General features: G+C 36.9%; 1 protein-coding gene across 3 annotated transcripts in view; it reads left to right on the forward strand.

The window, feature by feature from the left end:
* The window catches only part of LOC127436021 (non-muscle caldesmon-like), a 36,228-nt gene that overhangs the window by 5,946 nt on the left and 3,170 nt on the right, over nt 1–27,112 (forward strand). Inside the window, exons 2-16 of one of the 3 annotated variants that reach the window (XM_051689906.1) lie at nt 4,423–4,533; nt 10,232–10,351; nt 11,922–12,312; nt 12,443–12,487; nt 12,577–13,197; nt 18,081–18,122; nt 18,517–18,590; nt 18,692–18,950; nt 20,947–21,078; nt 21,329–21,372; nt 21,532–21,607; nt 21,688–21,828; nt 21,975–22,100; nt 25,220–25,288; nt 26,609–26,642. In XM_051689906.1, coding sequence (XP_051545866.1) covers nt 4,454–4,533; nt 10,232–10,351; nt 11,922–12,312; nt 12,443–12,487; nt 12,577–13,197; nt 18,081–18,122; nt 18,517–18,590; nt 18,692–18,950; nt 20,947–21,078; nt 21,329–21,372; nt 21,532–21,607; nt 21,688–21,828; nt 21,975–22,100; nt 25,220–25,288; nt 26,609–26,642 — 2,254 coding nt within the window. In that variant the 5' untranslated portion in view covers nt 4,423–4,453. The remainder of the gene's footprint in view (nt 1–4,422; nt 4,534–10,231; nt 10,352–11,921; nt 12,313–12,442; nt 12,488–12,576; nt 13,198–18,080; nt 18,123–18,516; nt 18,591–18,691; nt 18,951–20,946; nt 21,079–21,328; nt 21,373–21,531; nt 21,608–21,687; nt 21,829–21,974; nt 22,101–25,219; nt 25,289–26,608; nt 26,643–27,112) is intronic. The other 2 variants (XM_051689907.1, XM_051689909.1) reach the window with 2 other exon arrangements.

Consider the following 27,112-nt stretch of genomic DNA (forward strand, 5'->3'; position numbering starts at 1 on the left):
TTTTCTGAAATGTATGGGCATGAAAATTTTTTCCTAATATAATAAATCCTGCAAGGTATCTACCGGTTTCTAAGTGAATAAATTACATGGAAAGCATGAAAATGGTTTCAGCATCTTGCATAGCACTCGTTGATTTTGGCTTGTGTGCACATCCACATCATGTGTATACTGGCTCCACACACTTGTCCTTTCCACACATAATAAAGCTTTACAGCAAACCCACAGGACAGCTCATTATGTCATTCTAAATGGCTTCACCCAATCCTACCTGTCTGCTCTTGGGTGGTAGCTACAACTGCAGAATGCAGACTTTATCACACAAAGACTTCCATTACGCGCTTAAGACACGGTATATTCATCTTCTTAACAGATTTGGATATTTTTTAATACGTGCTTTACAACAAGAGCATTTTGTGCAGGACTGACCACAACAGGAAAGTGCAAGCTTTGACATTTTCTCTCAAGATTTTAGAGTAAAAAATGAGAACCATGCTGAGGGCAAAATGCCCAGGACCTGGAATCAGTCACAGATGTATAAATTAGAACGCGTTCTCCATCTCTGTCATGTGGGAATGATTTGTGGACTTGACTGTACTGCACCTTGTGGTAGGAAGGCTGGATTGCGAAAGAGAGTCTGGGAAATGTATAACATGCCCACTGCACCCAAAAGCATTGCATAATTTCTTTCAAGTATGAGCAAGAGTTGAGAAGAACAGAGAAAACTGGGTCTAAGAAAGTGCCTTTAAATTCTGCAGACCACTTGGAACTGTGGATTGTTTTTTTAAGCCTCCATTTTGCAGCGCATTGGATATTACCAAATTACTGAATTCTTAAGTCTAAAGTCTCCTGTGAGTTACACCAACAAACATTTATACTTGGTTGCCCAAGTAGACGACAGTTGAAATCACCAATTTAATCATACAAAATTATTTTTTTATAACTCCCAACGTACATGTGGGAAATTGTCTACACTTTTTTTTAATCTTATGTTGTGTGTAGGCACAATACATGAACCCAGCGGTCAAGCAAATCAGCCTTTTGTTGACAGTTGTGACAGGTTGTAGGCATGGGTTGTCAGGAAAGCCTTAAGCATCTATCACCTAATAAGCCCTGACATAAGGTCACCATTTCAGGACTTTTTCACTTTGTGCACATATGGAGACTCTTTGGACTGGTGCGAGCATTGATCCACATCCTCTGGAGGAGGGCCAAGCCAAACAGGCCTGCAGCTCCAGTTGAAGCAGCTGTCCAACACGTCCACTTACCTCTAGTCTGCTGGGCAGTTTCTGTGATTTGGCAACAGTTAATCACAGCTGTGCTTACAATATATTCAGTACAACAGCATGATTGTGAGTGCATTGCTTGTATGCAAAAGTTCTATTAATAAAATAAGTTAATATTGAGTAACTTACGTTCAGACAAAATTTTGCTAGTGAGCTTTTATATTTTTCTCTGCCAATGAAAAATAGTTCCAAAAGAAGCCAAATCATCAAGTTTTGCATGTCCAAGCAACGCACAGACTTATAAGTAAACAACCATGGGATCACAATACGAAATACAGCAAGCGAGTTCTCTAGCGAGCCGATCAAAAAAATAAAACTCATTTCTCTACAAGCTGCAGCAGTGATGAGTGTTGTCAGTTTGCTCAACGAGGAAGTAAACATTCGAGACACAAACTATTGCAATTCACCTGCTGGAAAAGTTGACTGACCGTATTATCATGTATACACAGTCTGAGGGGTTAAAATCAAGTCAAGTCATTTTTATTTGTATAGCGCTTTTCACAACACACCGTTTCAAAGCAGCTTTACAGAAAATCATGCTTTAACAGAAAATGAAACTGTAATATCTATAAAGCCTTAGATTCATCATTGCATAGTTTGATTAAATATGATTTGTAAATTGTGTATAAAAATAAATAATTAAATAATAACTGTATTTAGAACCCCTGTGAGCAAGCTAAAGGTGACTGTGGCAAGGAACACAAAACTCCATAAGATGTTGGTTAATGGAGAAAAATAACCTTGGGAGAAACCAGGCTCACTGTGGGGGCCAATTCCCCTCTGGCTAACCAGCATGAATATAATGCCAATACTAGTTATTTATGTGCAGTGCAGGTCATGGTTTAAAATTAGTAAACTAAGTAAGTGTTAAGGGCCAGTGTTTAAACAAAGATTTTGTATGAACTGTAAGATTATAACTAATGTCTTGACTGCAGAAGTTAACATTGATGCATTGTCCTTTGTTAGTTGGCCGATGAAGGCTTTTGTTGGCAAATAATTGAAAGTCTATGTATTCTATTTTAAAAGTGTAGTCCAACATTAGACCAAGGTGATGCAGGCAGTGAGGCGCATCGCAGTTCAATCAGCAGTCACTTCGGTGAGGTCTATCCTAAGTCCAAGGTTCAGGCAGTGGTATATGAAGTATCCCATGTCTTATTGTTGGAGTTGGCATCAGTTCATCCTCTGAAGTCCATCATAATAGACTGAAGTGATGTCTGGTTGGCACCGGCTGCATTTAGTCGTCATCACTCAGAGACACATAGCAGTGGAGTCTGACACCAAGCAGGAACAGAGCTGGATCTGGCCGGCACTGGTAACCTTGGGATATGAATCCCGAGGTTGAGATGGGGAAACAAATAGAATAATATTAGCGTAGATGCCATTACATTTTTTGCAGAGTTATAGATTATGATAAATGTTTCTGGTTCCGGCAGACCTAACTAAAGCAACCTAATTGTGAGTTGATGGATAAATTAGGTGTATGCCTGGCTAAATTGGTGAGTCTTTAGTCTAGACTTAAACTGAGTGAGTGTGTCCCGAACAGTGTTAGGATCCTTTAGAAGGCTATACAGAAATGCCATATGAGTTGTTTTTGCAGGGTGGAAACAATAAATGCTATTTTCGGACAATTAAAAATAAAAAAACATAAATTGTGATTATTTTAATAGTGTGATTTCCCAAGTTATTATCAAGAAACCTGGCCTGTATGGTAAGATTTCTGCCTGATTGAATTGCATCTCAGCCCAACTTAAGTTTAATCTTATCTTGGCAAGCATTCAGTGTTTTAAAATAGAGGAAATATTTTTGTATGTGTACGTTTGTTAGGTTTTCATTTATGGATCAACATAAAGGTATAGAATAATGTTAATTTTTTGAGGTGATTTTTGCCAAACATTCACCATCATTAATTATGTGTTTTTCACTGTACAATGACATGATCAGTATACTTTCCATGTGTGGTAACTTTATTTGGGGTAGCTGACATGAAATACTTTTGAGAAGATGGCATGTCCTGTGGCATGTCTTCCATCCAATACATTTTAACAGCATTTTCTGTTTTTAGTATTATTATGCATGCAGCTTTTATGACCTCATAGTAATTGACATGAAATACTATTTGTAATTTAAAAAATATATTTTTAAACTGCAGCACCATTTAAAATGAACTATTGAAATTAAAAATGTTTTAAAATTGAAACAATCTTGACCATTTACCTATAATTGTTCCTGAATTCTAACCTAAAATATTGATAAGTCATTCATTTTACTCAATTATTTGTAATTTATAAAGAACAACATGCAACAGGGCTTACAGTTTGTTGGCAAACCTATATCAGTGGGGCAAACCCAGAATGTTAGGGTGGAGCCAATTGACCTTTTTTTGTTCGCCATTTTTCATCATCATTTTTACTCAACCAAAGATACACCAACCAAAATTGTCTTTAAAAAATAGCATTATGTTAGCAAATGTTATAATAGCAAATGTTGTTTTATACTTGTACAGAGGACATATAAAGTATAATGCAGTTTCCCCCCTACAAGCACAACCGGCCCCAGCCTGGACCCCCCAGTTAAATTGGTCTAGAACCGCCACAGGTGCTCACCTCCTTCTACACATCTGAGCCAAGAAGTGTTCAGCAGCTTTCAAACATGTGTCTGAAACCATAAAAGCACTTAAGACTGATTTATTTTAATGATATTCTCTTAGAACGAATGTCATGAATCCTTTACGTATTATTTGGTCATGTAGACAAATCACAAAGGTATTGCACTTACTGGCTTATTGGTGTTTGTCTAGTGTCACAGTTTTTTGGATTGAAACAATGCATGGTCAATAGCCTGTTCAGTTTTTGGAGCAAACCCGAGTTGTCTGGTTTAAGCCATTTAAAGTTTCAATACTGTTTCCATGGGCTGGGGAAAGAATTGGGAAATGGGATTGGGTGCAAAAGTAACTAGGTTTGACTTCCCTGATAGTTTTCCCAAGGAAACAGGAATCAAACTGGAATGCTGTTGCCCTGGCAGTTATACAGCTGAGTGGGAGCGTCCTCAGTTTAAATCAGAGTGATTACTGTAACACTGCAGTTAATTTTTTTTTTTTTTAATCCAACCCTGTCTGTTTGACTCACTGTTGCTGTTTCAGGTTGAACTCAAGGAGCTTTTAGTGAATCATCATGGATGAGGACTTCGACATTGAGCGCCGCAGGGAGCTACGGAGACAAAAGCGAGAAGAAATGCAGAGGGAGGCAGAGAAGTAAGTCACACATACACACACATGTTGGTGTGGCTATTCTTAATGAGGACTCCCCATATACATAATGATTTTTATATTGTACGAACTATAGATCCCCTGTATTATATCCCCTAACCCTAACCCTACCCCTAAACCTAACCCTGACAAAAAAACGTTCTACATATTTACATTTTCAAAAAAAAAAAAACATAATTTAGTATGTTTAAGCAATTTGAATTATGGGGACACTAGAAATGTGCTCAAACAACATTTATAGCATAATACCCTTGTAATTACCAGTTTGTAACCTAAAAAAAAGTCCTCGTAAACCACCCAAACCCGACCACACACACACACACACACACACACACACACACACACACACATCCTTTCCTCAATTTCTTGAAACATTCAAATTAAATAAAATCTCAGTTACTGTCTAGTTTTATTGTCTGGTTATGTATAAGACATACACTCACTGAACACTTTATTAGGAACAATGTGGTCCTAATAAAGTGTGCAATGTGGTCTTCTGCTGTTGTAGCTCATCCACCTCAAAGTTCGATGTGTTGTGCATTCTGAGCTGCTATTTTGCTCACTACAATTGTACAGAGTGGTTATCTGAGTTACCGTAGCCTTTCTATCAGCTTAAATCAGACAGACCAATCTCCATTGACCTCTTTCATCAACAAGATGTTTCCATCCACAGAACTGCTGCTCACTGGATGTTTTTTGTTTGTTTGTTTTTGGCAGCATTCTGAGTAAATTCTAGAGACTGTTGTGCATGAAACTCCCAGGAGATCAGCAGTTACAGAAATACTCAAACCAGCCCGTCTGGCACCAACAATCATGCCACAGTCTAAATCACTGAGATCATATTTTTTCCCTATTCTGATGGTTGATGTGAACATTAACTGAAGCTCCTGACCCGTATCTGCATGACTTTATGCATTGAACTGCTTCCACATGATTGACTGGTTAGATAACCGCATGAATAAGTAGGTGTACAGGTGTTCCTAATAAAGTGCTAAGTGAGTGTGTATATACAGTGTACCTACAAATATCTTGAGTTTCAATATTTTTAGATAATGCTATAAAATTCAGATCAATACTATTTTAAGCAACAGATGTGCTTTCTGTAATATTCTGGCCAAGTTGGAGAGACCTGTGTCCGTGTGCTCCAAAAAACGGTGCTTCTCTACATTCTATTCCTTATAAAGGTTTACTTGACGTGCTTGTTAATGTCTTACTTAGCTGATGGGTAGGTAGAGTAAAGCCATATAATATCTGATTTTAGACAGAAATGGATGGGATTAGTTTTGTGTGTGTGAAAGTCAGAATACAGAACTGAACATTCTTTCACATTCATTTGACTGCAGATGGCATGTGCACTATTTTAGTTTAGTTTAGTTTAATGTTAACCCTTGGGTTAATCTGTATGGGTCATATTTCACCCCAAAAGAAAAAAAAAAAAGAAAAAAGAAATTATATTTTGCTTAAAGACAATTAAGTCTATTTTATTGATCATTTTAGGACCAAGATTTTTTGCATTGTGACATTTTTTTTATGACAATGAAGCAAAAAGTTAATATTAATATTTACCCTAGGCTCGTTTAAGCCAGATTTGAGTCAGATTTGTTCATGCGTGTTTGTTGCACATAGTCTATGAAGATTGGCTATTTGGAAATCAGTCCATTTCTGGTATTGCTTGAAGTGCTTTCCTGCAAAGAACAGTTATGCTTTTCACGTAATACAAAAATATATGTACATTTAAAATGGTTATTTATATTCCACAGGACTTTCACTATTCTTCTTAATTCAATCTTGGAATATATATAAAAGGTTTTGTAGTAGCGTGGGTAATTGTACTGTGGGTTTGGCAGGCCTGGTTTGTTTCTAATGTTTATAGTTCAAGATGACTTGGCCCACTCATAGACTGAGAGCTGCAGTTTCTCCATCCTTCTACAACACCCACTGTCCAGCACTCCATATAAGGCCTGCTCAGCAGATGTGTACAAATGACAGATCCTTTACAACACTTTGTGAGGGATAGGCTATTACTTATTCCAAAGAACATATGAAAGTACATGCTAACATCACATGTGACTGTCAGAGCATTTGATCCATTAATATGTACATTATTTAAGAAGGACTACAGTGCATGTGAACTGATGATTTTCTGTTCCTTGTGTATTTGGATTACCAGTAAGTGTGGTTGTTTATATGGAAAGTGCACTTTTGTTGGCTATTCTGTGGATATTAGATTCTAACAACCAAAAATTGGAGAATGGGGAAAGTATTTTTTAACATTGAGGAAAATTACATGCATCGGCTTTAAGCTTCACAAGCCCATAGCTGTACAAACAACCTTGAGTTGAAAAGGAAATCAAACCTTTGATAAAAATCAGTTTGAAATCCAGCTGTCTGGCCAATTACACCACTCCTTACTTAATAACAGCCTTTCATCTGGAAAAATGATGAATTCTGATACTGTAAAGCTTTCTTTCTCACTCACTTTTTCTTTTTGTCTGCATGTTAAACATTAAGTGAGGAGGATATATTTATCTTCTGCTGCACAGTGCCATATTTCAGTCTGGTCCTCTGAACTGTTTGGTGCATGCAGTATGTGCTGTAGTAACCAAGAGGGAATGTTTATTGAGATGGATGAGTCTCAAGACAGAAACCTCAAGGAATTTCTACCACATCCATGTCTTTGTAGTGAATAAAACAAACTTTATTGAAATCATATCTGGAAAAGATATATTCTCTATGAAAGTATTGATGAAAAGAATCTAAACTCCCTCAAATTCCTGTAGCCTGTCATGGTTTCCAGTTCAAAACAGCAACTGAGAAGACCCACATATTTATGTCAAAGTAAGCGATCATGGCATCACCCATAAATCCTTAGAGCTTGATTAATCATCTCACCAGATGTGTTAACATTTTACTAAACACATTTACTCATTCGATAGATTCAGCACATTTCCACTTCAGAATACTGGTATCATTATTATGTCCAGTTAAATCTTCAACTATCCAAATATTTTCCAAATATCAATTATATTGTCCAAGAAATGTCTTCTAATTAATTTGTTCAGAATGTGAATTGCAGCAACTCATTTTCCATTCATCTTGTTCCACAATGCCACAGTAAAAAAAAAAATTCACAATACATGTAATCAGGATTATATAATCAAATTACAAAAGATAAGTGCATGTAATTAGATTACATTACTTTTTTAAATACTTGTAGTCAGTTTACAATTACTTTTGTATGATTACGTGATTACATATTTATCAGGCAATGACAAAATTTTTTCCTATTTCTTTCATTAAAAAAAAAAAAAAATCAGCCATCTGATATACGTACGGTAAGTCACTGAGTGTTTCAGTGACAATTACACACACAGACCTGATTCAAACCACTAGCTAGGTGGCTAATTACACTGAAGATGGAGCGGTTTACTCCGCATTTGACCACCGTATTTACAAAAATCTTTTCACTTTTAAGAAGACACAAGGCAAAAACATTATTGTGCAATGTAAACTCTGCCTTCCAAAACTTAATATCCTATCCACAGTGCTGGGTAGATTACTTCTGAATTGTAATCGGGTACTGATCACAAATTACATGACAAAACTTTTAAGTACATTACTTGGGTTACAAATATTTCTAAAAAAATATTATTTATGTGTAATACAATTAAAATGTGAATCTATATGTTCATATATACGTCTATTTGCGTGTCTGTGACAGCTGAAGTGTGCGCAACAATTAACAAGGAGAAAATAGACATTTTGAATTTGTTGAGTGGAAAAACAAAACAAAAATTGACAAGTGTATTAGAAAGTAACTTAAAAGTAAAGAAATTAGTAATGTGATTACTTTTTCAATTAAGTAATCAGTAAAGTATTCTGATTATAATGTTAGAGCAGTAGTTAGGAATTTGTAGTTGATTACTTTTTTAGTAATTTACCCAACACTGGTACCAGATTACAACTCTGGTGTAATCTACCCAGCACTGACAATAGTACAGTGTAAAAATGTTTTGTCAGGTGACCTAAAAATAGTGCTTCATGCGATTACATCCAAATTAAGTGGTTTTATTAAATTCAAAAATATTATTTAATCTGACTAAATTTGCCTGACCAATAACATGGGTTACACTAACAAGTAGTTAGATCAAGTAAAAATCAATCATTAAGGAATTTTTTAAAGGAGGTACAGAATTGATGAGTGCTGTTTATCTGGCCTGTTACTATGTATGTTTCTCTGCACTAAGTTAAGGAAACTCAACAGACTTTGGAGTGTTTTGACTGCTGTTTTTTTCCAAGGCTAAAATTCATCTGTAGTGCTTCAGTCTCTGTCAAGAGTGTAAGCTTTCTCTCTCCATCTCTGCATTTTATCTTCGGCACTGGAGGTCTGAAAGCTATTGTATTCATTCAGCAACACGTCTCACAGAAGACGTATTCTTCCAAGAAAATCACAGATAATCCATCTGACTGTCTGTCTGGATGACTTCTCCCCATTTGGAACTCCCAAAGAGAAACGGATTGTTTTGGATTTCCGCTGTTGTCCTGGAATGGAGAAACAGAATTGTGGTCCCTGTTATGGGTCTTTCTCTACCATCTACAACATCTGCAAATCATTGAGAAGGGAAGTGAAGAGGAGACAGGGAAAATAAAACCTATCCTCCATCAATTGGCCATTTGAAGTGCTCTCGTTGCCTTATAAACCCCAACATGCCATGGCAAACTAAAGCCAGGCCAGACTCACCCAACTGCAAGAAGAGAAAGCATTTCAGTCAAGTAGAGCGGTAAGGATGCGGGTCACGTCTGAGGCAGCTATGAGGAGAAAAATGTGGAGATGTTTTTGTATAATTTGGCATTGGCCTAAGTTTACAGTCTGGCTAATTTGCCATGACGCAAGGATGCTAACAAGGCTTTTTTCTTAGACTTGCTCTCCAAACCTCTCTCTGTACACTCCCATGTTTAAGAGATTTCATTACAGTTGAGGTTTTTGGGTCTTTAGCAAGCTGGTGAACCACACACAAATAAATATAAGACACTGTTTGTATCTTAAGGTTTTCACATTTTACAGTTTACTCCCATAGTTTTGTGGAGTATCTTTATAAGAACATAAGATTTTTTGGAAATGCACTATATTGTAATACCATGTTTTCTGGACATGTATCATGGTAATACCTTGAGCCTTTGAAGTACCATGTAAATACCAGAATATTTGAATATGATAATAATTTAGTACCAATGTCAAAGTAACATGGTATTACCATCTGACACATCACTGTACCATGGTCCTGCTACAGTACTTTGCAAGGCTCTCCTGTGTACATTGCAAAAATATGAGTGGTCAATGTATATACTTTGGTAATAAAGTAATGAATAATAATAAGAAATTTAGTAATAAAGTGACAATTTCTCAGATGCTATGTGAATGCTATTCAAGCACATATGATGAATTTATGTTCTTTTAGTCTAAGAATTTGTTTGTTGTAGTAATTTACGCCATTTACATTCACTCTGTAATTTTCATTACATCGTATAATCATTACTGACTCCTCAGGGTGATGTAAAGTTTATTACCCATATGCGATTTCAGCATTCAGCCAAAAAGCATATACAGTTTATACAGTATATATCTGTCAGTATTGTCTTTCTGCATTCATACTGAAGAATGAGGATGTGTGTCCCGCTACAGGATGAAATCTCAGGATGATGAGGAGGAGGCAGCTCGGGAGTGTCGTAGACGAGCCCGTCAGGAACGCCTGCGCAACATGGAGAATGAGGAGTTGAGTAGCACTACAACAGAAACTTATAGGTACAAAACAGGCGACAAAAACAAGACAGGACACCTGTGCGAGAGTTCGGCCACACACACACCTGACACCTTAGACTGAAGTGACTGAATCTCAGCACAACATGAAGACAGCTTGCGACCCGGGTGAGCAATGCAACGTGAAGCACACCCATGTTCGCTAAGACAGACAAACTATTGACGTGAGTGCATGCTGCCTAGATGACATAAGCGCGATGAACACACATCAATAACAGACAGACATGGAGCACGAGTGTCCGGATCCCACAGACCAAAACCAAACCAGACAGGAAGTAAGGATCCAGACACTGTGCTGCTGACATGAAACAAGACAGACCAAAAAGCATACGGCAGGGAATACAACCGAAACTGTGCGTTCACACAAAGACAGACAATGAAACACAAGACAGACCTGGGACGATAATGCCACGGTCCTGTCAGACAAAAACACTACAACTACGTAACTCACTGCTTAACCACCATAGTATGATTCATCGTTGGAGAAATTAACTAGCAAGTGATGGCTGGTTCCTGAAACCGTAGTAACTATGTCGCATATCCATTGTTCAAACCACGTTGGTTCAACAATATAGAGCTGGCGTTAATGATGCAGGGGGTGGAGTAATAACTATTGAGGATATCAAATTATAATAGCACATTTACATGTACTTCAGAAAGCTGTTTAGTGCATGAATTCTGCTGAAGACATGAAAGCTGTGTGTACTATGTAATGCGACAGATGCATTGTGCTGCAATAGTGGGGTTTCCCTTTACATCAGACTTTGGGATTCCCCCGACTCACTTGAGCACATATGCACATGAGCACTCTTCAAAAACATAAGAACTTCTCTTATGTATTAACATGGACACATAAGCCCTGTTCTCCAACAAATGCTGTGTGTGTTAAAGCGTTTTTTTGTTAACAGCCTTTAGTACCTTAAACGGGTGCATTCGCTTCTACATTACGTTTCAGATCGCCACTTTCTGCAAAACCCCGGAATAAGCAGTTTTCTTAAGTGCATGTAAATGTGGTCAAAGTCCTGATAGAATGAAAGATATATATGGAATAAAAGATATAGAAGCCTCATCAAAGTCAAATGATGTCATCACAGCAAACTAACAGGGAACTATGCTTCTAACCACAGGTGGAGATCTGTAGTTCCAACCACACAACTTTGCAATGCTGTTTGTGAATGTTCGTTGGAACTACGGTTTCGAGAAACACCAAATCTTTGAACTATGTTGGTACTGATGGAACTTGCGACCATAGTTGGCAAACAGTGATTTTGGGAAATGAACCCCAGGTTGGGATACCCAAACTGACAGAGCAATGTTTTGATAGTGCCACAGTGTTTATACTTTTAAGGGAAAACAAGCTATGAATAACTTACTTATAATGATTCTGCACATTACTAGGCCTATAAGTTGAGATTGAAGTATTTTAAAATAAAAATGTAACCACTTATAAACTTAACTAAAAACTGGTCTAACCTTCATGTAAACCAAAAACATTTCCTGAAGACAAATACTTTGTAATGATCTGATACTGAACACCCAATGGTGTTGTTTTCAGTTCTGAGACATCAACATTGATCACTGGTTCTGCACCGGCTGAGGATGATGACCAGGCTCTCCTGGATAGGATTGCTAAGAGAGAAGAGCGGAGACAGAAAAGAATGATGGAGGCTTTAGAGAGACAGAAGGAACTTGACCCAACCATCATGGATGGAAATGTCATGACCACTACAGAGCCAAGTCATAGAAACGGTGAGCAAGAGTCCCAAAAAGAGACAGAAACCAACCACTGGGAGGAAAGGGAAGAGAAAAAACAAGAGGAAAAGATAAAAGTAACCAAGACAGAGGTTGAGGAGACAATCACGGTAACTCCAGTCACAGCTGCTGAAGAACCCAAAGAAACTCCTGAGAAGATAGAAGACAAACAGGGGTCTTACCTCAAAAAACAGGTTATTTCTTCAAACATTAATTGTTTTGCTGTCATTCCATCTTATGATGAAAGTCCATTACTTTAGCTCTGTGCTTTGTGGTTTCTGCGATATTAGTTTAAGATCTGTTTTGATGCTTCATTTTTTACAGGAATCTACAGAGGAGAAACCCAAAGAACCAGCTGTGACAAATAAGGTATGAAAGTCTTAAGATTGGGTCTGGGTTTTTTAAAGTTGGATAAAATTTCTTTGAATTGATTTCATAACATTTGTTATATTTTGTAGGAAGAATCTGTCAGTGCAAATAGAGAGACTAAAGAAAAAACAGAAGCAGATTTAGCAAGTGCAGATTTAGAAAAGAAAGAGGTTGAAAGTCTTGTATCGAGTATGGTCTCGCAAGAGAAACCTGCAATAGAGGACAAAATAGTAGAAGTTGAAATCAAAGTGGAACCAGCTACATCACAGAATGAAGAAGAAAAGCCTGTGCAGAAAGAGGAACCTGAGAAGAAACCTGAAGAAAAGCCTGTGGAGAAAAAGGAACCTGAGAAGAAACCTGAAGAAAAACTTGTGGAGGTGAAGGTTAGAATACAAGATTCAGAACCTCCAGTGAAGGAGGCTGAGAAACCTACGAAAGAACAAGAAAAGCCTAATGTACCTGAAAAGACTGTTGAAGAAACACCTAAAAAGTCAACAAGGGAAGTTGAGGTTAAGGCCCAGATCACAAAGAAAGGAGAGGAGAACCCACAAATGAAGAGGCAGGTTGAAGAAAAACCATCAACACCAAAGAAAGTTGAGGAGAAACTTGTGACACCAAAGCAAGATATTGAGGAAAAGCCAAAATGGAAGAAAGTGAGAGAAGAAACTGAGCCCAAACCTGCAGAAAATGCTAAACTAAAGAAGAAAGAGGTATTCACCTCTTACCCTGGGTCATGCTCAGATATCACAAATGTATCCACAGTTCACGCTTTTAATGATTTTCAAACTGTTTGTGGTCAACCAGCATTGCTTGCCAATTTTACCCTGGATATGGACAGCTTTTCCACAAATTACTTTTCCACTTCTTAGCTTTATATGTGCAGTTCTGAAAATGCAGTGTTTTTGCAGTGTTTGTGTCAAGACTACCTGGTGTTGCGCCATTTTGAGTGGTTTTACACAGTGTGCAGTAGGCCTTTTCCATTACAGCCTTTTTCCATACACACAAAAGGCGGTCTGATTTGTGCCAGCCAGGGGCAATGCCAGACATCTCTAAATGAGTGGACCTTGGTGAAACAGGGTGGACCTCTATTCTGTGCCTACTTTCATTGTGAATATAATGAAGCGCGCCCCTTTCCTCAGCCTTTATGAGTCAATATTCGCTCATTTAACAAATACTTAGAGTTGCATAATTATATGTTTTTATTTTTTTTTATTTTATTACATTTATTATTAGAAATTTACCTTAAGTCATATTGATGCAATTGTAATGGTGTTGTCTCTGTGTTGTGTTGAATAAAGCACTCGATTGACACCATCTCACACCAAAAAGCGGTGGTCAGTCCCAATAATCATGCTCATGCATGTTCCACCACAACCACTCTCTCGGCTGGCGCAAATCTTAATCTTTATGTATGAACAGTATTGGACAGGTTTACAATAATTACAAATATTATTTAAAATATAAAGTCTGTACCTGTTTAAACACATGGAAAAGCGGTGGTCAGTCCCAATAATCATGCTCATGCATGTTCCACCACAACCACTCTCTTGGCTGGCGCAAATCTTAATCTTTATGTATGAACAGTATTGGACAGGTTTACAATAATTACACATATTATTTAAAATATAAAGTCTGTACCTGTTTAAACACATGGAAAAGCGGCGGTCAGTCCCAATAATCATGCTCATGCATGTTGTATAATGAGGATGAACATTAAATCAAACATATAAATACAATAAGTTAAAATAAAAGATATTGCAATAAACATTATTATTATTAGAGACTTTTCAGTCCTCCTGCTTTTCCCAGGTGTTGGCTGGGTTTCCCGAAGCACTAAAAAGAATAGTAGCACTTGAGTAGTACTTCATCTCTGTGGTGCATTTCCCAAAAGCATCGTTATCTAAGTAAAAATGTTTGTAAATTAACGAGAGCTTTGAACCACTCTTAAGTCCATTAAGTGCAACTTAATAGCATCTTTCTCACATCTTTCACAGTTTATCAGAGACAAAGGGACATGGAATAAATTGCATTAATATATTTTGATCACTAGAAAGCCATTGTACACTGTTTTAGAGGATAAAAAAGTGTGAAAAAATCGCATTGAAATCAACTGCCAGTCTCCACAGTCTGTGCATGCAACGTGATCGGTCTAAATTAGGTCTAAAGATAAATCTAAATTTACATAACACATAATACAGTATAACGTTTTATTGGCCTTATTTGAAAATCATAACTATGAGAGCAATAGAAAGTTTATCTTATTAAACAGATTTCTTTAGACATATGTGAGTAAAGTGACCCTGCAGTTTAAAACTTAAACAAATAGGCGTAAATAAATAAAAATATGTTTATCAAAGGAGGTTAGAATGAGTGTGCAATGAGAGATTCCCTTCATTCTGTTTAGAAAGGTCTATGAGGAGTTCAGTATTGATGTCTGTCATTTTAATCCTGTTTTTTGTGCATCTGTTCAGTTTCCAGCCAAAGAAACAACACAGGCTACATGAGATCCCCTTATTATGATGTGATGCTCATCGGGTACATTCACGTTACACGCACTCCTTGCATCACTTTTATTAATCTCTATAAGCTGAGCAAACATCTGAAACCCTGTCCTACCAAAGCCGTAATTAATTATTTAATTGAATTCTGTAATAGTTAATACATTTCGGTGCCTCGACAAGGTTACAAACAACTTCCATATTTGTTAATATTTCCATATTATTTTCATTTTGAGAAGACAAACACCTGGACATATTTGCCAAAGTGATCAGCATCTTTGGACCGGACAGCTCCCGTAATGAAGCGCTTAAGTTCAACTTTATAACGAGCGATCTACATGCTGGTTTGGTAAACAGGCATTACTCCATCGTAAAATAATGAACTATGTCAATTAAGATGATCGTATAGGCTTAAGTTGCAACATTATCAGGAAACCCAGCGTTGGCTATTTCCCTAAAGATCGAATCTTTATAATCTGACAACTCTCCTTTGGTTTACATTCTGGGCTACGTGGAGCTGCTGCAATGTTGCAAAATATTTCTTTTGATTAGTAGTCTATGTAAATTATAATTATGTATTATGACATATATGACAATTCACCTGTCGTCCCAATGTCCTTGCATCCTGAGATGGTCTGACATCATATTCTGCGTTCTCATAGATGACACTGTTCCTGCAAATTGTTCCAGATTATGAACAGGGAAGAAATAGTGAATACATGTCATATGCACGTGTTCCATGAGACATGCTCACGCGCAGCGCCAATGCACCAATAAACCTCTAAACACACAGCGAATCAGAGACGCACATCGACGGCTTCTCTTTCATCTGTTTTCCAAAATATGATCAAGTGTGCTTCTTAAAACGCGCATATTTGTGTCTAACTGCGTTTCTTGTCATTTGTCACTCCGAGAAGTCTTAAAGAGGCCCTATTATGCTTTTTGGGATTTTATCTTTCCTTTAGTGTGTAAAATAGCTCTTTGTGCATGTAAAAGATCTGCAAAGTTACAAAGTACAAAGTCCACGACAAAGGGGGTTACTCTCTCCCACAGAAAGCACTGCTCCTGAACTGCCTGAAACGCCTGGTTTGCAGTCCAGCCATTACCTTCGTGATTTAGCTATGTCACTATGTAACACATTTGCATAATGCCCACCTAAGGGCTACTTTAAGCTGAAACTCGGTTATAGTAAAGGGAGTTACATTTCCGACACACGATCTAAGCGGTTGACCAATCACAACAGACTGGGCCAGCTGACCAATCAGAGCAGACAGGGCTTTTCGGAAAGGGGGGCTTTAAAGAGACAGGAGCTAAAACAGAGCATTTCAGACAGAGGGTGAAAAGAGGTGCTGCTGCAATGTACAGTATGAGAAAAATAATTTGTTTTTTGAACATAAAAGCATGTAAACCTATTCTAGTAGACCCCCAAAATAAAATTATAAACCTGTAAATGAGCATAATATGGTCTCTTTAAAGGCCGCCTGCCACACAGTTGCGGGTAGATGACGAGCAAAATTACCCGCTAATTTCATACCCTGCCATGTCATCTACAGAAACATATACCACACTCTCATGTAAAATAATAATACTAATAATAAATTAAGTGAGACAAAGCGTGGATAAATTATCTTGGTGCTAAGCGGATCTGTTTACAGGCATGAATGTAGAAAGCTGCGCAGTGCAGAGAAAATGAGCGACTCTGTAAGAGGCATGCCACACCCCAATTCAGTTCAGCATAATCATATCTTAAGCTATTTTGCGTGTGACAAAATGCAGTTTCTTTTTATTTGCAAACTGTTCTTATATTCCTGCAGTTTTGGTTGGGTGGCCCAGCCATCAATCTGGGTGGACTAGTGTTACTCTGGCCCTTTTTTGGCCTCACGCGTGGTGCCAGCACAAGTTCAAAGATGTCTGCAACTGCTTCAGCTATTTTCTGGATAGTAAAAACATATTTCTCTAAATGAAGTAATTATTGTAACTGTATTTTGTGGTATGAAAGTCACAGCTAATAAAACTAACAAACTTAACTTTACCGTGATGACGGAAGAACCAATGTGCACGATTTCATAAGCCTTTTTCTCCTTATGTGGTGTCAGGAGCGCTCACTGAGCTGCACTTATGAAAAGTCTTTCTAGCAAGTCAGTTGACTGGCAGCCATCTTTGAAATGTTCCTGGGAGGCTATTTCCAGTCATGAAAGTGCAGCTCCTATCTACTTGAATGGGGGAAAGCCCAAAATCTCCGAAATGGTTGGTCAAATTAGGATCAAAGAACATATTTCAAATCAGCAGTAAAATCGGACAATGCTGGAATCATAAAATTTGCTTGTTTACCTCAGATTACACACACAATGTAAACAGTAATGTTCTCACATGCGTGCCAGATTTGAATGTGTGACGAGGAAGATTTCAGTGAATTAGTGGCTTCAATAGACTTGAACTATAGCGCACGAGTGGTATGGACAAACTTTATAGTGTTTTTGGAGATTGATAGTCACAATAACAAATTTCTAAAGTTTTTCTAGTTTCAAAGGGGAGTGAGACCCAAAAAAATTAGAACCACTGATCTAAGCTAATGAAGCACAATTAATGATATCATGGTTGTCAAATTTTAATGTTGATTTGATTTTACTGTTGAATATGTTATTTGATAGTAATCTTTTGGAGACTGCAGTCTTTCCCATTCAAGTAGATAGAGTATTCCCAAGATGGCCACCGAGTGGACTGACTTGCCTTGAAAGGGAGTTTGGCCTTAAGCAGTCCTGCACGATGAATTCTCTTGAACGAGCTTGACAAGCGATGCCGCCTCTGGTTTACCATGCTGCCTCTCCTATTGAAAAAAGAAAATGGGAAGCAATTACTGCATATTGTGTAAAACTCCCTTAAACCCGGCTTTATGCAGTGTCATTTGCATGTGGCGTGGTCTATTCTCCACTGGCGGTGCGCACTTGAATGACAAACATCATGTTAGCTTCACCTTGAGCAGCACTGCTATCAGTTTCAGTCCCATCATTAGGTTCAAAAATGCACTTGCTAACACATTTCACAGAATTCTTTGGTAGAATTTAAGGAGGCTTGTATTTATTCCCTCTCTTTAGGTTATGGAGGAAAAGCCAAAACCTTCCTTTTTACGTGACAAAGTAAGTTAACATTCCTGATAGAATCACAACTCTACTACAACACCAGTGGCTCCATTTAAAAGGATAGTTCACAAAAAAAATAATAATAATAATTCTCTCATCATTTACTTACCATCATGATGTTACAAACCTATATTACTTTCTTTCCGTGACACACAAGAGATGTTAAGCCAAATTCACCATTCACTTTTATTGCAATTTTTTCCATTCAATGAGGCTGCATTCTGCCTAACATCTCCCTTTTGTGTTTGACGAAAAAAAGAAAAAATAAAGACATATGGGACAACAGTATGGTGAGCAAATGATAGCAGAATTTTATATTTGATAGAATGACATCACAACCTGAGAATAAAATGATAAACAATCAAATTAATTTATTGTTTCTCCATTCAAGCTGAAAGTGACAACAAAGCCACATGATACAGTTGACAGCACAACAAAAGCCAAGAAACCAGAGAAGATGCTAAGGTATGGAGGATTAATTTGTCATGTAAGAATTTTTCTATTTACATTTTCCAGGTATCACGTTTTTTGAGAGTCATGATTAATATAGAGCAATTTTTGTTAAGCCCCACAGGTTTACGCTCTCCTGTAACTGAGAAGCAGGATCCCATAGCCAAGCTGGAGGCAGAACGCAAGCTACAGGAGTTGAAGCGCCAGAGAAATGAGACTGACAGCAAGGTGCTGGAGAAGATGAAGCAGAAGCAACAAACGGCTCAGGCCGAGCTGGAGGAGCTCAAGAAGAAGAGGGAGGAGAGGAAAAAGATTCTCGAGGAAGAGGAGAAACAGAAGAAACAGCAGCTGGCAGAAAAGAAGGCCAAGGAGGAGGTAAAAAAAGAAAAATCTAAAGCAGTACTACTCTCCATCTGTAAACTGCTCTCAGAGAATATAGCTGAATCCCAATTTACTTCTCTTCCCTACTTACTTTACTTTATATACTTCTAGTTACTAAAGTTAACTAAGTTAAGCTCAATCAACAGCATTTGTGGCATAATGTTGATTAACACAAAAAATAATTTCTTTTCTTTAGAAACTGCAAAAATCAAGGTCACAGTGAGGCACTTAAAATGGAAGTGAATGGGGCCAATTTTTGGAGGATTTAAAGACAGAAATGTGAAGCTGATAATTTTATAAAAGCACTTACATTAAATCTTCTGTTAATACTTGTGTATTATTTGAGCTGTAAAGTTCTTTAAATCATCATTTTTACTGTCATTTTAGGGTTTATGGCAACCAGTGTAGGGTGTAATCCAATTACAAAGTAATTAGTTACTGTAATCTAATTAGTTAATAAGTCAAAAATGTAGTTTAATGCATAATTTTTTTTATTCTTGTAATCAGATTATAGTTACTGACTTTCAATTAATTGTATTACTTTAAGTACATTATAGGGTTATGCTTATTTCTAATATATTATTTATGTAGAATACATGAATTATGGCCCCGTGTGAGGTGCTGATTGTATGACTTGTGTGTATCAATGAACAAGAAAGAAATATAGACATTATTTTGAATTTGATGAGCGGAAAAGTGTTTTAGAATGTAACTTAAAAGTGAAGTAATTAGTAATGTGATTACTTATCAATTAAGTAATTAATATAGTAATCTGATTACAATTTTAGAAAAATAATTAGTAATTTGTAGTGGATTACTTTTTTAAAGTAACTTACCCAACACTGATGGCAAATAAGTGGTTAAATTGGATATAACTATTTTATTACACTGAAATCACATCTTGTGTCTATACTTTTGAAATGGTGAGTATTTTAACATTTACGCCTTGGCCCCTTTCACTTCTACTGTAAGTGCTTCACTGTAACCCAGAGAGACTCAAAATTTATTTTTGTGGTAATCAACATTATGCAACAATGCTTTCAATTGAGCTTAACTTGTACTGAACCTGGAATATTCCTTTAACTCTTACTAACTGTAATGTGGTATGTGGTTTACTGCAGTGCCAAAATATATATTCACTTACAAAGTAAGAAATTTTGTAGTAAGACATAATGCAAGTAATCGCAAATCTCAATGTGGCAGGCCTGGTGGCGAAAGGAATAGAAGTCCCCTTTTCAGTTAAAAGAGAAAAAAATGCCTTTTTGATAGAAGAATAGCCTATTTGTTTAATATTAAACATACAGACGCATTAGCTGGACCAGCCTTTAAAAAAACAAAATTACGTTTTTTTTTGTTTGCTTTGAGCTTAAGAAGCAAGATGGCCACCAAATGAACTGACTTTCCTTAAAGGGGCTTTTGTATTGACTCAGTACTATTACATTTATTAAAACATACTCATTCATAATAAAATTGCATCTTGATACTGCATGATACATCCTCATACCCAACACCAAGGATTATGGGCAATGTTAGCCTAAAAAGCACACGGGTGCTAGCTTCGAATCTAAGCTGACTACTGTAAATGCACACCGCTACCATGATAGCACACATACATCACCTAGACATCTATTTGATGTTGTCATCTGGAAGACGTATTTTATAGGTTGTTTGCTCATCTGAAATACGTACGTCCATAAGACGTTTCCTCTCAGATGTCAAAAAGACATTCAGCAGATGTCTTTGAGATGTTTATGTTTTAGAATGTTTGTAAATATGAACTTTTTAAGATGTTTAGCAGATATTACTTAGAATGTGATGCTTTTCAGATGAAACGCTCTGAAACAGACATCTCAGAGATGTAGGTGTTCTATCTGGGTATGAGACTGTATAGTGTTAGAAGTGGAATAGGATAAAACCTTGTGTCACACCAGATGGGTCATAACAATATTTTGCTGTGCCCTTGTATCCTTCCTACCAAAAAAATGAACAGGAAGAGAGGAAGAAGATGAAAGAAGAGATCGAACACAGAAGAGCAGAGGCAGCAGAGAAAAAGAAGCAAAAGGAGGAGTCCAAAGAAGGGAGCAAACCGCCATTCATCGCTCCAAAGGGAGCCTCTGCCAAGGTCAGTCGTTATTTATTGTGTGATGTGGAACATAACAATTATAGAAGTATGCTTTTTGCCACAGTATACAGTATGTTCTACAGTATGTATACATGTAAATAGTTTTGCCATGTGGGTGCTTGGACATCTGTATAAGAATGTTTTATGCGATACACTTAATATTACATTTGTATCTTTATATATACTGCATGTCAGTATATATAAAAATTTGAACTTGAATTTATATATGACATTTTAATATATTTAACAGATTGGGGAGAAAGCTGAATTTTTGAACAAATCTGCTCTTAAAAGGTAATAAAGTCATGCCTCGTAGATTTGTTTTTAGGATACATTTTTACTCAAAAGTAAAATATGTTCTAGGGTTCCTATTGATAATATATAGTGATAAAGATACTGTATATTGCAGTAAATTGAGATATAATTACATGCTACTGTTTGCATTCATACTAGTCCAGTGAAGATGTCACACACGCCATTAGTATGCAAGATTGGAAACAGACTGGAGCAGTACACTACTGCTGTTCAGGTGAGGAATATTGAGCGTTGAAGGAGCCTGCAATATTTATTTGACCTCCACAGTCTGTGACTTCATCTGTTGTTCACCAGACTAAAGAAGTGGCCAAATCACCCAAATCTCTTGTGGATGTACCTGTAGCTGAAGGTGTGCGGAACATCAAGAGCATGTGGGAGAAGGGGAACAATGTCAATCCCACCTCCAGTCCTGCAAGCCCCCCAGCAGTCACAAAGGTAAATGAGAGGAGAGAAAGTTTGTGCTTTACTGTCTATGTAAAAGTCATTCCTACGAAAGACCTTCTGCAAATTATAAAGAATTGTTAAATGGACTGTATTCATTTAATTTAAAATGAAAGTATAAGTTCCTGCCAATCACTCAGGAAACAGCTGGCCTGAACATTGGTGTGGCTGGTCGGATTAACAGTTGGAAGACCAAGACTCCTGAGCAGCAGAAACCCATTGAACCAAAGCCCGCCCCTGAACCAGAAAAACCAGCCATCAAAACAGTAAGAATGAGTCTTATAGACATGCAGTGTCCGAATGTCTGAACTGTGGCTGAGAGTTTAGCACCCATGCTCCATGCACTATTAGCAATGCAATTTCAAGTCCAGCTTGCATTATATCAATAAAAAGTGTCAAAAAGGTCAAGACATGCAAGCTAATGGAACAAAGATGTTTGCAACAGTTATTCATCTCAGACAGGGAAATAGTTACAATACCCTTGCTAAAATAAAGTAATTATTAAGTATTACTAATTACTATACAAATACACTCACCGAGCATTTTATTAGGAACACTTTAAAATCCTAATAAAGTTCTCTGTGTGGTCTTCTGCTGTTTTAGCCTGTCCGCATCAAGGTTCGATATGTTGTGCATTCTGAGATGCTATTCTGCTCACTACAGTTGTACAAAGTGGCCTGAGTCTGAGTTTGTAAGTTTTTGGCATCATTCTGAGTAAACTCTAGATTGTTGTGTTTGAAATTCCCAGGAGATCAGCAGATACAGAAATAGTCAGGCACCAACAATTATGCCATGTCGAAATCACTGAGAGCATATTTTTTCCCCATTCTGATGGTTGATGTGAACATTAACTGAAGCACCTGACCCGTATCTGCATGATTTTATGCATTGCACTGCATGATTGGCTGATTAGACAATCGCATGAATAAGTAGGTGTACAGGAGTACATAATAACGTTTTCAGTGAGTGTAAGTTTGCAACAACTATTCATCTCAGACAAAAAAATAGTTACAACACCTTTTCTAAAGTAAAATAAATGAATAAATATTCTAAAAAGCAATTACTGGTAATAACATACTGTTGCACCCACCTTTAACTTGTTTCCTTTACACCAAATCATACCTGCTGATAACTGAAATTCACTATATTTATAGATATCTTTTTATGTGAGAAAAAGGGAAAGTACTATTTTAGTATATTTTATTAATAATATAAAATATTGTGTGTAGTGTGCAATGAATAATGACATTCTTCATTGGAATAAATAGACCTTTTAGTTCCAGATTCTAGAATTGGACAGAATTTATGGATGTATTTCGCTACCTATTGGTCATAGTGGATAAAGGGAAATGTGCAGACTTGAAATAAAATTACAAAAATTACAGTTACTGTATAATTTTCCTTTTTTCTTAATAATAATAATTTAGCTAATGCTGTTATTGTTTTTATTTTTATTTTATTTTCTCCCCTTTTCTCCCCAATTTGGAATGCCCAATTCCCAATGCACTCTAAGTCCTCGTGGTGGTGTAGTGACTCGCCTCAATCCGGGTGACGGAGGACGAATCTCAGTTGCCTCCATGTCTGAGACAGTCAATCCGCCCATCTTATCAGGTGGCTTGTTGTGTGCGTTACCACGGAGACCTAGCGCGTGTGGAGGCTTCACGCTAATCTCTGCGGCAAGAGCGAGAACCACATTATAGTGACCACGAGGAGGTTTACCCAACGTGACTCTGCCCACCCTAGCAAACGGGCCAATTGGATGCTTAGGAAACCTGACTGGAGTCACTCAGCATGCCCTGGATTCGAACTTGCAACCCCCCAACTAGGCACATTATGAAAATATTAACTATATTTTATCCGTTTTTTATCATTTTGGTAACATTTTGGCTTTTTAAAAATAAATAAATCCATGTATTCAGTCAATAAATATGATATTATATTGTATATATTATTTTTTGTTACATGATTATTTTTTAATTACATAATTTGTACTATTTACAAGCATTTACATAGATTTTTTGAACATGTGCTAAAACTTGTACTGACTTTTTAACAAAACCGGCATTTCTGTAAAGAGCGTCTGAGAAACTCCAATGGCTTTATCTCATTTGTGGCATGCATTATTAGAATTCAATGTTTATTTTTGTTGTTTTTGATCAATAACTGACTGTAGAGAACAGAAAGGGTATTAAAAGAGACATTATTTAATGAAAATTGGTCATGTGGGTCTCATCTTTGGACACACATTACACAGAACAACCTTTAATCTCAACACGCAGTGTAAGGATCTCGCTGCTGAATACTTTACCACTACACTACACATTCACTGGTGAGTGAAATCTAAACATTTACAAGACAGTTGCCAAATATATACATTTGAGTCGCATAGCACAAAATTTGGTTGCTAATGTGAGTGATTTCCTCAGCACAGAGAGCAAAAGATCGATCTTGGAATTTAAGAATCGGTATCGATGTCGTTCAAATGAAGATCGTGGTGGAAATCGATATTTTTACCCACCCCTACATTTTAGTCTTTGCAACATAAAAACTTAAATAATTAGTGTCATTGTAGAAATCAGTAAAAGGTTAAGCTGTTGCAATTCTTTCTCGCTCTGTGTGATGTGGCCAGCTTCCAACCTTCGCCTTTCTCTCTTTCTCTAGAGCTATATTTCACTCATGGCTCATGTTTATTTCAAGCTTCTCTTACCAACCTTTAAGATCAGAGTCACTCTTACTGTAACACACATACAGTAAGAAGTGAATGAGAGACTTACAGAGCTCATAAACTATATATGAAGGAGACATTAAATACAGTGATTTGCTCACACAACCACCTATGACCCTCTCTGTGGAGATTTCAACTACATTGTTGTATGTGGTTGAAGTCTGCAGTATGAAACAGTCAAGGGTGCTTCCAGAAAAGCTTGTCCTAGAGTACTGTATATACAGCGACTGTAAATGGTCTATTATATTTGAATGATACAGGGTGGCCCTCCAGTGAGTCTTGAGTGTATTGCATCTTTCCATCTGTTGCTGGTTTAGAATTAAGAAGTACTACAGTAATCAAAATTATTTTAAACTTCCTATAATAAAGGTTTGGACACATTTGACTGAATGTGTGTTTCTCGTGATCTGTTGGTACGGTCACTTAACTTTTTCCTCTTATCATTACTGATTTGAACTTTGTCTCATTTCCGCTCCTTTAGATTTGGCCTTTTCTATTCCTTATACCTGTCCTGTTGCACTATCCATTATCTTTTCTCTGCTTCTACTAAATCTTTCTCCAGGAAAGGTAAACTTTAATCAAGCTTGCTTTAATATACAAGCCACCGGCAGCCCATTATATGATTTGTAATTGATGTTTGTAATTTTGTGCTTTTGTCAGGATCAGAAGCCAGCTGATGTAACTAAAACACATAGCCTATGGGAAACAAAGGGCTCCTCCCCTGCCAAGGTAAGCCTAGTCAAATATTATGCAGTGTATAATCCGACAGTCAAATTATTTTCTATTTATTTACTGTTTACTTGACGGACACAGAAAAAGCATTGACATAAACCCCCATATCTTGAGGTATCACAGTGAGTACCGAAGAAGTGCCTGACGCTTGGTTATTTCACATTGTTTTATGGTTTGTTATTCACTGTACACAGATTATTAGCTCACTTACCTGCTTTATAGTTAGTTACCACTCAACCTAGTCTGTTTTAAAGTGTGGCCACTTTCAGCTTCAAGGTTCTGTACCTCTCAGTCGTTAGTTATTTACCTAATTTTTTAATGACACTGGTTTGATGTACAATGATCCATCATCACATCTGTATCCTTTCATCCCCTTCCAAAAACAATGTTTACTTATTTGCAGTGCTCATTTTTCCTTTTTTGTCATCCCAGATGTGTGACTTTCTTCTGCTGAACACAAACAAAGACTTTTAGAAGAATATTTCAGCTCTGTAGGTCCATACAATTCAAGTCAACAGGGTCCAAAAACTTAAAGCGGAAAAAAGCACATAAAGGCAACATAAAAGTAATGGATTTGACTCCAGTGGTTAAATCTATGTCTTTAAAAGCGATATGATATGTGTGTGAGAAACAGATCAATATTTAAGTCCTTTTTTTACTATAAATTTTCCTTCCTGCCCAGTAGGTGGCGATATGCATGTCGATGTGAATCACCAAAAACAAAAGAAGAACTCTTGGGAGAGAAAAGCACTTAGAAGGTTGTTTGAAAGTGGAGATTTGTAGTAGGTTTCTCACCCACACCTATTATATCACTTCTGAAGATATGGACTTAACCACTGGAGTCTTATGGATTACTTTTATGCTGCCTTTATGTGCTTTTTGAGTTTCAAAGTTCTGGTCACCATTCACTTGCATTGTATGGACCTACAGAACTGAAATATTCTTCTAAAAATCTTTGTGTTCATCAGAAGTAAGAAAGTCATACACATCTGGGATGGCATGAGAGTGAGAAAATTATGAGATTTTTCATTTTGGGGTGAACTATCCCTTTAATTCTGTTAATACTTTTAAGAGTATTAGTGATTGTACTGTTATTAGTACCAAAAATAACTTCTGTCTGACTTTGGCCATGTCCACACTAATACGTTTTAATTTGAAAACGTTTACGCCTCTCATCCACACTAGAATGGCATTTCACTCCACCGAAAATGTAGATTTTCAAAAATGCGTTCCATGGCCAAACTAAGGTTTCAGACTTCAACAGTGAACATGGCCTTTATTTCATATCATATTCTTAGATGTTGTTTTTTGTTCTAGGTGCTCACAGCCAGGAGTAAATTCGTTACTAATGGTGAGTGACTTTTTCATTTTTAATTTTAACTTAATAATTACATTTTTACTATTGAAAGAGTAACTTTCCACTTTCCAATACATTTGCATTTGCACTTTACATTTGTAAAGTTTTGATGTTATACACAGTAAGGAAGAAATGTTAAGTTAGTAATAACAATGGGTTATGCACTTGCAGTGTGCACAGTTTATTCCTCTACTTTTTCCCAAAATAATGGACCATTTCAGTAACAACATTTTTGATCAAGTTTTGTTGTAAACAGTTATTGTTCTTTCAAAAGTTACGTCTGTTTTTCATGTTGTTTTAGGGCTTGTTTTTGTAGGTTTGGACTTTACATTTTCTATAAAAATGAGCAAAAAATGAGGTGTTGAAATGACAGCATACACTCATGTCTTCTGGAATAATAACCCTAACTGGCCAGTGTAGTTGTAAATCTCTCATTCAAACATTACGCCAGACTGTATTTAATG

This window comes from Myxocyprinus asiaticus, chromosome 46 (genome assembly GCF_019703515.2).
Source record: "Myxocyprinus asiaticus isolate MX2 ecotype Aquarium Trade chromosome 46, UBuf_Myxa_2, whole genome shotgun sequence".
NCBI classification, from domain to species: Eukaryota; Metazoa; Chordata; class Actinopteri; order Cypriniformes; family Catostomidae; genus Myxocyprinus; species Myxocyprinus asiaticus.